Consider the following 12,869-nt stretch of genomic DNA (forward strand, 5'->3'; position numbering starts at 1 on the left):
AATATTCGCTTAGTCTTTGTGGGTTCTGTTCAGTCACAAACAAAGTCTTAAATGCTCCAAATATCTTAAAAAGAGACCCAGTTCATTTTATTCTAGAACATGGCTTTAGCAAAGGTTCAACTCACCAGCTAAAGAAACACTCAGTGCATGTAGACTCCAAAATTTACTTTCCCATGTTAAATTCTATGCATCATTCTTAGAGACTATAAAGTACAGGATTACATGTTGGTACTGTATCTTTTTATGTAACAAGTCCTGCCACTGCTGTTTACCCAAATGAAAAGGGATTAGAAATAGCTCTAAGAAGGATTCAAGTGTCCATGCAAGTATATAGACTACAGTAGTGCTTCCACTTGTCACTATATATATAGCATGCAAAGAGATCTGAATGATCAAAAATCATATTTTGAATAACAGAAGCTTCGTATACTAGACCAAATTCCAGTTTGTTACAGGACAGAGAAGGGAAAATTTTTGTCTTCCAAAGCTTCCTTAAGCTTTGCCTTCTTTTGAATTCCCTGTTTCAGACATAGCCCAAACCATCATTTAAAAGCAAAAACCAGGTTAATACAAAATGAGAAATGGTCAACCTCCAGCTCCCTAAAACATGAATGAAATGGTCAACCTCCAGTTCCCTAAAACACCTGGCTTTTCAGGAGAAGACTGATTGCACAACCTGCTCTTTCCTGTTCCTAACCCTCCAGAGGTGTCCGTACTCTTTTGGGGATGCCACTGATGGATGAAATAGCTCTTGTCTCTTGAGAAGTAGGATCTCTAGAGAGGCATATCATAATCTAATTTCCCTCCAGTAACACCAGGAATCCTCAAGGGAGATTTTTTTGTAGTCCATCTCCTCCCTCTTGAGGAACAGGGTCATCAGAAAGAGCTGCTGACTCCTTCATTGTTCTATTCCCTAGTCCAGTTCATCTCCAGAAAATTAAGGTTTTTCTGCAGAGGTTGCTCAAACCCTGAACTCCCTGCAATCCCCAGAAGCAGAATTTTTAGCGACAGACTGCTCATATCTTAACCCACCACTTCCAAGATAGCAGGACATTCATGAGACCTGTTCTGCTGAACTCACATTGAGGAAGGCAGCTCTTTGGTAAAGATGTTACTTATTTCTCCATGTGCTTTTGGGTGAAAGAGAGGGTGACTGTTTTTTTTATTCTAGTTTAAAAATAATTCCAAATTAGAAATCAATATAATGTTAATGACTAAAGTGATGTTCATTGTTTTTCCATATACACACACAAGAGTGTACTTGCATGTACAGGACTGTTTTGGTGGAAGAACAATATTTAAAAATTTATATCGGCACTGGAACTATCAGTGGTACAGTACAGCACAGCCAACAAAAGAAAGAGACTCAGCAAGTACTTCACTATATGTCACACTTATCCAGTCCTGTTTCAGAGCAAAGTCATCTAATGGCCAAATAGTACGTAAACCCATAATATAAAAACCTACTAAACATGAATGTCTTCACAAAGAATCGTTTTAAGTTTTGCTTCAGGAAGAGATTGTCTTAAGTTATGTAGTTTGGATCTGGGTTCAGATCTGAATCCAAAGGTCCTCAAAGTTTGAGGGGATTTGGGCTGATCCCTAGTTGCTGTTTTTAGTTTCTGCCATCGCCCTCCATTCTCTTCTCTTTTCCCATTTATGCTCTTCACCAAAGCACTGGCCCAGAAGATATATCCAGTTTAAAGAATTATCAGTTTACTAGGCAAAAGTAATATCAATCTTTCTTCCACAAAAAATCTTTTACATAGTATTGGCTCCCAATACATCTGATCAGTAGGATTGCTATGAGGGAAGGAGGGAAAACGTGTGTTCTTAGTCTATTATATGTGAACTGGGTAAAGCATACAGATCTGTATCTGGTTGGTGAAGTCAAAAACAGTAATCAATGTTGTCCTTTCTGGCATATTGTCTTTAATATCTCATTGCCTAAGATTTTAAAAGCTGGGTCAACAGAGAGGATTTCCTTTAATGTCCAGGCTCAGTGCTTTAGGTATCTGTTTTTTGGTAAACTAAGATCAAACTTTCTGCAATTGGCCATTATTCCCAGAATTCTTTTGTTCTTTGAGCTGCTGTGATTTTCTAAATATCTTAATTTAATGTTTAAAATCATGTTATCATTATTTCCAACTACACTGGTATGTGGCTATCCAGAATCTGGGACCTCTAGTCACAGTCTTGTACACTCTTATCAGCAACACCTGATTGTCTAAAATACTATTTGGATGAAATCAATTTACATGGGCTTTCCAAAAAATCATAGTATGTTCTCTATGGTTACTCTTAGTTTGTCAGTTCTTGCATCTCCCTCATGAATTGATTCATGGCAGAGCAAGCATTAAGGTGAGTTAAGGATCTAAGAAAAAATACAAAATAGCTTTAACTGTCTTATGTGTTGTAACAACTTGAGGGTTAAAAAATGCTGTTTCTTCATTGTTCCCTTTCAGTCTTTGGCATTTTGCTTGGTCAAAGAACTAAATATTCACAGTTAGTTGGTACTAGTGCACCCACAAAGCCCATATTTGTATATGTATACCTACCCTTCGGGGCATACAGTTGGTTTGTGTATGCAAATTCAGGGTTTTCAAGGCTCAACAAGTGCACGTGCATTTTGTGGACATTTCAGTTTTGTCTTCTTGGAAAATTTGTTCCAGTATATCTAATTAGCTTATTTAATAGGGTTAAAAAGTTAATGGCCTAATTTTCAGAGTGATAAACTTTCGCAATTGGTTGTAAAGTCAATAAGAACTGTGGGTGCTCAGCACCTTTTGAAAATTATGTCTTATGTTCATACATTGGTAAAAGAAGACACAAAACGTAAGCTGGTAATTGGGAGCTCCTGGGAATGTATCGGAATGCTTCTGCTTATAAACAAACAGAAGAGGTGGAGCCCAATATATAGTTGAAGTTGATTTTAGCAGCATATAGTAAGAGGAGGGGAAAAATTGTCTCAATTTCAGAAGTGTTATTAACCAACACAACCTCTTGCAAAATAGCTCTTATTAAAAAATGGAACTCTGAATTTTCTGCATAAAATGAATTATCCTTTGGAAAGTAACCACCATAAGAACAGCCATACTGGGTCAGACCAAAGGTCCATTTAACCCAGTATCCTGTCTTCCGACAGTTACCAATGCCAGGTGCCCCAGAGCGAATGAACAGAACAGGTAATCATCAAGTGATCCATCCCCTGTCACCCATTCCCAGTTTCTGGCAAATAGAGGCTAGGGACATCATCCCTGCCCATCCTGGCTAATAGCTATTGATGGACCTATCCGCCATGAATTTATCTACTACTTTTTTGAACCCTGTTATAGTCTTGGCCTTCACAGCATCCTCTGGCAAAGAGTTCCACAGGTTGACTGTGTGTTGTGTGAAGAAATACTTCCTTTTGTTTGTTTTAAACCTGCAGATTCTTTAGGGATCTATTATAACTTCACCTTCAGTTGGTAGGATGATCTTCAACAGTAACAGGTAACAAAGGGAGTAGCTGCTGTAGCCAACATATTGCCAAAAGTATTGCGATAAAGATTTTCCACAGTTGCTTTGCTGTCTGATTGTTTCACAAAAGCAATCTGGATTAATTAAGGCCACAATCCTTCAAAGACTTACACATGGGTTTAACTATATACACACTCCTCATGGTGTGTGAAGTGAAGCATGTAGGTAAATCTTTGCAGAATTGGGGCTTTCGTGTTTTTCTTTCTGGTCTTACTATTTCCTCAGGACTCAACTGATGAGTGTTCAGTAAGGGACAATTCCTCTCATGTCTGCTCCTTATATTTATTAAATTAATTACTATACCGGTAACCCTTATTTTCTCCTTACGGGTAAGCCCATAATTTACTGAAGTACTGTGTTAATGTTTGTTGTTTTAGGAAGCCCTGGATGATTCTGAAGTAGCCGGAATCTGTGCAACATCAGAAGTGATTCGTTATGAGTATCATGTCTTGTATTCCAGCAGCTACGAAGTACCTGTGCTTTACTTTAGGGCATGCTTTTTAGGTAAGACTTGTTATACATTAAACACATAGTAAAAGAAAAAAAATGCAGGGATGAAGTGAAATCTTTGAAACAGATTTTGTACTCAACTGGCAGTATAATAATCATGTTTAATATAAAAAATATGAGATGGGGTGTTCACTAGTAAATTTTCTGATACTCCAGACACCATGAGCCTCAGGACCTTGTAGTAGATGATATCATCTCAGCCTGGAGAAGTCTGATCTTTAGACTCCTGGCATCATGCCCATAGTTGACGAAACCTGCTGGCCATTTTTCTTTTTTGATTTCTTTAAATGAATACAAAGAACTTAAAGCTAGAGCATCAAATTCAGCCATGGAATAAGTAAGCTGTACTGCAGTGACTTCAGCTGAGTTGCGCCTGCTTATTTCAGAGCTGAATTTGATCCAAAATGATTAGGTCAAAATTTACATTTAAAACAGTCTGTATGCTATCTTTCTTTCTAATTTAAACAGTTTTTAAAAGTTACCAAATATTTTAAACATAAAACCAACATAAAATCAGTTTGCACTGGAAGAAACAGTTTTAAAACATTGCATAAAATGACTGAAATCAATAGTTTATTTTCTCCCTAATCTATACATCTTATCACCCATTGCCCAGTTACTACTGCCACTGTGATTTCACTCTCTCTCCTGTCAGGAAAGTGGAACACACTGTCTCCCTTCCTAGCCACTGTTAGTCATGCTTATTTAATCAACAAGCATAGAGTGATTATACTGCAGCACTGTCTGTGCTTCTCTCCTCTTCCCAAAGACAATGCACTTGGGGCTGAGGAGTTGGAATCCTGAGGTCATTTCTAAACTTTGTCTCCTGCATGGCAGATTTTGTGTTTTGAATGATCTTCAAATTTTATCTTGATGAAGACATCTGAATGTTGCCTGTGATATTTTTCTTTTTAATTAAAAAGTCACTTAAGCTGCTTTGCCTGTGTTTGGTAGATTTAATCACTCATGGACTTATATTGTTTAATCACTTCTAATTTTGCAATGTTCGCGTTTTAACAAGCACTTTAGATTTAAAATTGAAGAACAAATTCTCAGACTCCGTGGTGAAAAGATTTTAGTCTGAGGTGCAATTTCTAAGAACTGATAATTTGGGGTAAATGTTCAAATTGGGGAATTGGGAATACAGCTCAGTCTCCGTAACTACCAATAGATCACAAATTCTCACACACTTCATGTTGCAAATTTATTCCTAGGACTGTTACAAGCATTTACAAATGTGCAATAATCTGTCATTAAACTTGTTTTGCAGGCAGAAGGATAAAGAAACTCTTGCTAGTCAGTAACTTTTGCTGTCTCGAAATAACATAGTAAGAGGCTGATTAATTTATTTGTGGTGCTGAAAAATGTCATCTTCTTGGTTTTAGTTGAATTAACAGTATACCTTCTCTGTGTAAGAGAATGGTGATGCTGCAGGTAGAGGAAACAGTATTTCTATAGTACTGTACTTTCATATAATTAGTATTCACTATAAGCAGTTAATCACCAGAGAAGAGCTCCCAGAGACAAAACAAGTTGTTTAGCTTGTCAGCATCAGGGAATCGGAGGTGTTGAAACATGACTCCTTATAGCTGGAAGTGGATATTACAGAAGCTGGTGGATGAGCTAATGCACAATCTTAGTATTATGTGCCAACAGCTCCCCTTGCAGTACAGAACTGTAATTGTTCCTACAAGTATAATTATGTTTTTAACATACTTCTTGGGAATCTTTCACAGTGGAAAATTATGTTTTTTTGAGAATTTCTGGAGTCATCTGGAGTCTCTTTATATCCTTATTAACATTTTTCTTTTGGTTACTGGCTTGAAGAGAGGAGGATACAAATACTGGCATCCAACTCTTTTTTTTTTCCAGAAGAATATTCTATTAGTACTAAATCTCTTATTTTCATTCTGTATAGCACAGTTTTTTGGATATTGGAAATCCTTCCTTTGATATAGATTATCTACTTACTGCCTGGTGCTATCCAAACCCCCCAATATGACGTTTTTCAGACTATACAGATCACTATTTATGACAGACATCTGAGCAAGCTTTCTCCTTTGCCTTGCCTGGTCCCCACTTTTGCCTTTTCATTATGATGATACTATTCTTCCCTTGATAACCCTTTGCCCCTTTTTCTTCTGACAGCCACTATTGTTCAGCTCTTCTGTTTGCTGAGTGGGTGGGAGAACACCCCATACTCAGACCTACATCAGCTCGGTGGTTTGAGCATTGGCTTGCTAAACCCAGGGTTGCGAGTTCAAACCTTGAGAGGGCCATTTAGGGAGCTGGGGCAAAAATCTGTCTGGGGGTTAGTCCTGCTTTGGGCAGGGGGTTGGACTGGATGATCTCCTGAGGTCCTTTCCAACCCTGATATTCTATGAATTCATTATTTATCTGCTTACAACATATGAAATTTGGCAACTCTGTAAATTGTTATTATTGCATATATATTACGTGGTAAGAGCAGTTCTTTCCGACTCTCTCTCTCCCCTATGTGGTCCAAAGTTCTCCAGGCCCAGGGCTACAGGGACCCTAAATCTGGAAACAGAATCATGTTATTAGGCCAGTTCACTTTTTTTTAATTTAATTTTTAATTTGCAAAAATGTAAATGTAAAATTGGTCTTAAACTAAAATCTTGGTGTTTGAAATATTTTGGAACTTCCCTTGTGTTAGAATCATTGTTAGAAAATTATTTTGTCTCCTCTGGGGTTCCCTGGGATCCTTCATTTCTCCCCTTTTTGGTATAGTACATCCCAAATATCCTGCATTGCTAGGATTCTTTGGAGTAGGTGGGCTGTGCATGGTTTCCATTGAAGCCTGTTTGTATCTCCCTTTACATTAATGGGAGTGGATTGCAAGAGATAAATGTGAGCTGTAACCCTTCTAGGGACTTTGATCATCATGCTCCCACAGGAAAGGGCTAAACTGGAATCCCAAACTCAGATTCTGCACTGCAATATGTTAAGCGGCCATTAGACCTGTAGGCCAGCCTAGGAAATAATAATTCCTCTGTTCAACCAGACTAAATAGCTTTGTATATTTTACAATATTCATGAGCACTTCCTTACATTGTCTGTTATAAAAACAACTGGTGCCAGCACACCCAAGTCTGCACCCTCCCAGGCACACTATTTAAAAAAAAAAAAAAAAAAAGACTGTTCTAGAACAATTACATTCTTCATTTCTCCTATTGTATAAGATTCCAGCTTGAACGGAGTTACTCAGTCAGTCTCTGGCTACACCCTAAAGGGAAAAAAAGGCTCCCCAAGAAATTGTTTCTTGTACTTTTCCACTAAGATTCTCAACTGTTCTTGGCTGGCAGCTTTGAGAGCCTCATGGTCAGTGGCAACATCTTTGTCCGGCTTTAATTCGCATGTACAAGAAGAGCGAATGAGCTGCAGACATTAATGGCTGATTCTCCCTTTAATGTATTTCACAGGGTCAAAGTTGTTCTTTATCCTCATCCAAACTTTATACCTACCTGAAACTGACCGTCTCCTGGAATTCTTCCTGAAATCTCCTCCTTATCCAGGGAAAATTAAACTACATTACCCTACATGTCAGAAGGACTTGAATTTGCATAGAATGAAAATATTTAGGGACGATATCTAGACTTTTTGTAGACTTTGAAGGTCAATGTACAGGAAAGACCTTTATGCCTTAGTGAGGGCAAAGACTTCATCTGTGAATAATGACTAAATGTGATGCCTGATGCCCTTGTTCTAACAGATATGTTAGAAGCATCATAGAACACAAGGAGAAAGTTCTTAGGCATCACATGTCCCTCTGAAACAGTCCTTCACTGACTCCTGCTGCACCTCTGGCAAAAGGTCCAGCAGTGAAAGCGTCCGTTCCCAAAGATGAAACTGGTATAGAACCATTACAGCTTGGTAGCAGGAGACATCACTGGAGTCCCAGAGGAATATACTTTCCTTCCCCCAAATTCAACCTTCTTCATTGCCTTTTTCCAATGGAAGTCCTTCATCTTCTCCCTAGCTGCTGAGACTACCGAAGATCCAAGAGTAGGATAGCTGAAGAAATACAGGAATCCTTGTTGAAGCATTTGATGTAGCCTATTAGATTTCATTGAGACAGCTTGTGTAAGCAGTCAGCCTTCTTCGATGCTGACATGAACCAGAAGTCCTGGGCTGGGTCTAGTAACCCTGCATTAATCAAAAGAGTATGTGATGGGTTGGATCACAGAAACCCCCCTGGGAGATGCCACCTGATGTGCAAAAGACTACCTGTTTTCCCTGCCAGCTCAGGACTCCAGCACCCTGTCTTGCTGAGCCAGACACTCCCGTCTGCTGCAACACAGACCCAGGGTGTGAATCACTTGTCCCAAAGCTGCAAGTTTACCTGAAAACAGCTCACAGAAGTGTGCCTGTCTTCAGCACTCAGATGCCCAACTCCCAATGGGGTCTAAACCCAAATAAATCTGTTTTACCCTGCATAAAGCTTAGGCAGGGAAAACCCAGAAATTGTTCGCCCTCTATAACAATGATAGAGAGATATGCACAGTTGTTTGCTCCCCCAGGTATTAATACATACTCTGAGTAAATTACTAAATAAAAAGTGATTTTATTAAATACAGAAAATAGGATTTAAGTGGTTCCAAGTAGTAACAGACAGAACAAAGTAAGTCACCAAGCAAAATAAAATAAAATGCGCATATCTATGCCTAATCAAACTGAATACAGATAATCTCACCCTCAGAGATGCTTCAGTAAGCTTTTTCTCAGACTGGACACCTTCCAGGCCTGGGCACAATTCTTTCCCCGGTACAGCTCTTGTTGCAGCTCAGGTGATAGCTAGGGGATTCTTCATGATGGCTCCTCTCTCCCCTTGTTCTCTTCCACCCCTTTATATATCTTTTGCATAAGGTGGGAACCCTTTGTCCCTCTGGGTTTCCACCCCCCCTCACTGGAAAAGCACCAGGTTAAAGATGGATTCCAGTTCAGGTGACATGATCACATGTCACTGCAAGACTTCATTACTCACTTGCCAGCACACACATATATAGGAAGACTCACAGGTAAACACAGCCATCTTCAGACAATGGGAGTCACCAAGATTCCAAACCATCCTTAATGGCCTACACTTTACATAATGACAATAGGCCCTCAGAGTTATATTTTATATTTCTAGTTTTAGATACAAGAGTGGTACATTTATACAAATCGGATGATTACACTCAGATTATAAGCTTTGTAATGATACCTTACAAGAGACCTTTTGCATGAAGCATATCCCAGTTACATTATATTCACTTATTATCATGTTTTTATAAAACCATATAGACTGCACAACATCACAACCTCCTCCTGAACTTACTGCCAGAGACTTGGACACTGACCATGGCGGAGGCAGTATACCTAAAATTCGTTTTTGGGCTCCCCTATGGGGCAGACACTCCTGTGTCCCCCAAAAGGGAAAGAGACCCTGATTCAGCTGTAGGCTCACAGCTCCAAGCTATGAGAGACCTTTCGCTGGCCAGCAAAATCCGCCCCCTTTCACTCAGGTTGGGTTTGCTTCCAGCTAGAGTCCTTGGGATTTGTTCCCACCTCAGCAGTCACCATGACCCCAACTTCCAGCTCCAGGATACATGTCTCTGTGCACCTCTTCCACTCCATTACAGCCAGGTCATGCTTCTGGGTCTTAATTGCTTTGTCTCTTAAGTCCAGGTTGGTGGGCAGCCTTTTCCCGGGCAAACTGTACATCAATTTCCATTTGTCTTCCCTTGAGACCATCACTCAACGAACTGGGATACCACAGAGAACCCCCTCCTGCCAGAACAGGCATCCGTCCCCTCCTGTATTGCTAGGTTAGACACTCCAGTCAGCTTCAGCACAGACAGAGGTTGGGCCACACCCATCTGCAGTTCACTGAAACTGAGATGCACTCAGCTCAGGGGCTTCTTAGTTAACAGAGACATTCCCAGCGCCCATTGTTCAGTCTTTCTGGGCAATTTGCAACTTGGGTAGTTTTAGCTTCTTTTGATCTTCATTCTTACTTATTTTACTTCCTTTTCTGTCCCTACTTCCCTTTCCCGAAATAAGCAAACAGAAAATAACAAACCAGTAACCACTTTGTCTGTTCTCCAGCCACCACACTTAAAACTCACTTAAAATCACTACCAGTATCTCAAAGCAATCAGCTGTGCACAGATCCTGCTAGACTACGCCACTGTGACGGGTTGGATCACAGAAACCCCCTTGGGAGCTGCCACCTGATGTGCAAAAGACTACCTCTGCTCCTGTTTTCCCTGCCAGCTCAGGACTCCAGCACCCTGTCTTCACTAGCAGGACCAAGTACTGATTTTGCCCCATATCTCTAAGTGGCCCCCTCAAGGATTGAGCTCACAACCCTGGGTTTAGCACAGAGTAGCTTTCCTTTTCCTTTAGCCTTCAAGATGCCAAAGAGGTGATGTATTTCTATGGACTGTAATGGTCTCTGGCTCCAAGGAATCTTCCATACATTCCAACAGCTCCTGAAGCTGTTCATAATCTTGTGGTTATGCAGATGTAGCATGTGGACATGGTTATCACTCCTGATCTTCAGGAAAAGAATGATGCAAGTCACCCACCACTTCTTCCTCCTCACAGCCAGAGGAGGAGTCACAGATGCTGGCTAGCGGTGAAAAAGGAGAATTGGTGGGATTGTGACAGATATGGCTATGTCCTGCCACATTCTTGGGAAACCTTATTGAACTAAGTTTAAGTATCTTTTGGGTCCTTTGTATTAAATGAATAGCTTATGTATTATTGTGGGCCGGGACTGTAGATAATCTCTCCAGGCAGACGATGTGATGTGAGGCGTGGTAGTTCAAAGGACTATATTGAAAATGTGCCAGACAAGAATGGACATTTTGGACAATAAGTGTGAAGTGGATTTCCTGGGGAACACCAGGGAGAGGTTAATGCAAATTCCTCACCTCTGGTTAGGCAAAAATCGAGCCTTCCGAAGCTATGTCCTGAGGAGAGGGTTTTTGTCTGCTGATTACCTGATCCCAGGGATTGGAGATCAAAGGCCCAAGCCATGTAAAGAAATGGCTGAACTGGCCAGCCTGGGTTCTGGTTCTGAATCTAAGGCAGTTATGAACTTCTAACCATGAGGAGAACTCAGTTATGGGTTTTGAAAGACTGACACCTACCAGAACCCATGGGTTGGAGTCAAGGTGACCTCTGATAAGCTTTTTAGAATTCATGTAGGTTCTTTTATTGTTTTTAATATGTTTTCTTGGTAATGCTTTCACATTTAGAATAAATGTACTTACTTATAAAGAGCTGTGTGGTAACTTATAATTGCTGGCATTTATGTTGTTTATACCCTTTGAAGAGAAAGCAAAGCGCATATGCTGGCCTTTTCAAGCAGCCAGGCTTGCTGAGAATATCACAGCATAAGGCAGGGAGCTGCACAGCCTTAAAAACCACAGTCAGGAGGGAGATAGACGCGAGTCTACACCCAAGAGAGGGGACAGTTGGGAGCCAGAAGCCTTTAAGTAGGTGCCTTCAAGGGACCATGGAGGGGGATTACAGGTGCAATTACCTTGAAACTATGACAGGAATGTAGTGGAGATTGCACTCTAACTCTCTTAGGAACTTCTGGTTTGTAAGGCCACTATTATAAGGCAAGCTTAGAATTGTAGGACTGCATTCAAGGCAGGATTAAGTATTATCTAGACCATCTGTGACAAGTGTTTGTCTAACCTGCTCTTAAAAATCTCCAATGATGGAAATTCCACAACCTCCCTAGGCAATTTATTCCGTGCTTAACCACCCTGACAGGAAGTTTTTCCTAATGTCCAATCTGGTGCTGCCTGTGGGCCTGAGGTGTAAATACTTGGGGCGCTGAACACCAGTCGGGTAGTGAGCTTTCCTGAGACAACACACATCAGTTCTGAGAACAGGACCTTGTTCTCTGGTTCTTTAAGAGACAACTTAGCCATGATGCTCCTGGTGCCAAGCATGGGGTCAAACTAAGCCAAACAAGAAAACAAAACTTTAACTAGAAGTCTAATAAATTAAAACCCTAAATTAACTAAACTACAAGGAAAAAAAGATATGATAGAAACTTGGGAGAACCCCAGTTCAGCTCTCTGGGAATGGAGCCAAGATTTTTACATCTGCAGCAACCTTTCTAACTGTAGAAAGGAAGAAACTGAAGCAGTTGGAACTGCACAGCCCTTATATAGTCTTGGCTCCAAACATTCGGTGCCAAGAAGGGATGCTCTTTACTGTTTTCTGGATGTTCCTGAATGTTGCTGGCATCGGGGTGCATAACCCACCTTGGAATATGGAAAAACATTTATCAAAGAAATTTGATTATGCCCATTTCACAGAGAGGTAAAATGTGAAGATCTGAGGCTCTGATTAATAAGGCCTCCATCCTAAGAAAAGCTTGGTGCCGATTGCTGCTGCTTGTGTCTATCTTGATTCATATACCTGGTCTGGTGAATTAATTTGTCCAAGGCCATATACTGTCATGAGTTAGTGGCAGTGACAGGAGTAGTATTCAGGAGATCCTAACTCCCACCTCTTCGCTCATTCCTCTTTTAGACTGTGCTAAAAAAAAATCAAACGTTTCCTGGTTGGGCATTTCCCAAGACAACTTTCCCATTTTCCTTTGGGTAGGTGTCAGAGTCCACATTCAGTCTCCACTGTTGCGGATGTATTGGTTAGTGCTTCTTTAGCAGTAACTCTCATGTGCTCCAGGTTCTGAACCAAAATCTTGAAGTCTTTTAAAACTCTAAATTCATGACATATCATGTGCTGGCTTTTTGACTTTAATGGCACCTATGTTTTGTCAAGGCACAGTAAATCTTGTATGACACACA

General features: G+C 40.4%; 1 protein-coding gene and 1 long non-coding RNA gene across 6 annotated transcripts in view; one reads left to right on the forward strand and one right to left on the reverse strand.

Moving 5' to 3' along the window:
* The window catches only part of ATG10 (autophagy related 10), a 157,984-nt gene that overhangs the window by 105,074 nt on the left and 40,041 nt on the right, over positions 1-12,869 (forward strand). For all 3 annotated transcript variants that reach the window (XM_065599132.1, XM_065599133.1, XM_065599134.1), the window contains exon 4: positions 3,897-4,023. In XM_065599132.1, the coding sequence (XP_065455204.1) occupies positions 3,897-4,023 (127 nt within the window). The remainder of the gene's footprint in view (positions 1-3,896; positions 4,024-12,869) is intronic.
* The window catches only part of LOC135984283 (uncharacterized), a 58,963-nt gene that overhangs the window by 8,334 nt on the left and 37,760 nt on the right, over positions 1-12,869 (reverse strand). For 2 of the 3 annotated variants that reach the window (XR_010602208.1, XR_010602209.1), the window contains exon 2: positions 6,487-6,570. The exons of the other annotated variant lie outside the window; for it this stretch is intronic. This is a non-coding gene — a long non-coding RNA (uncharacterized LOC135984283). The remainder of the gene's footprint in view (positions 1-6,486; positions 6,571-12,869) is intronic. 3 annotated transcript variants of the gene reach the window in all.

This window comes from Chrysemys picta, chromosome 6 (genome assembly GCF_011386835.1).
Source record: "Chrysemys picta bellii isolate R12L10 chromosome 6, ASM1138683v2, whole genome shotgun sequence".
Classification (NCBI taxonomy): domain Eukaryota; kingdom Metazoa; phylum Chordata; order Testudines; family Emydidae; genus Chrysemys; species Chrysemys picta.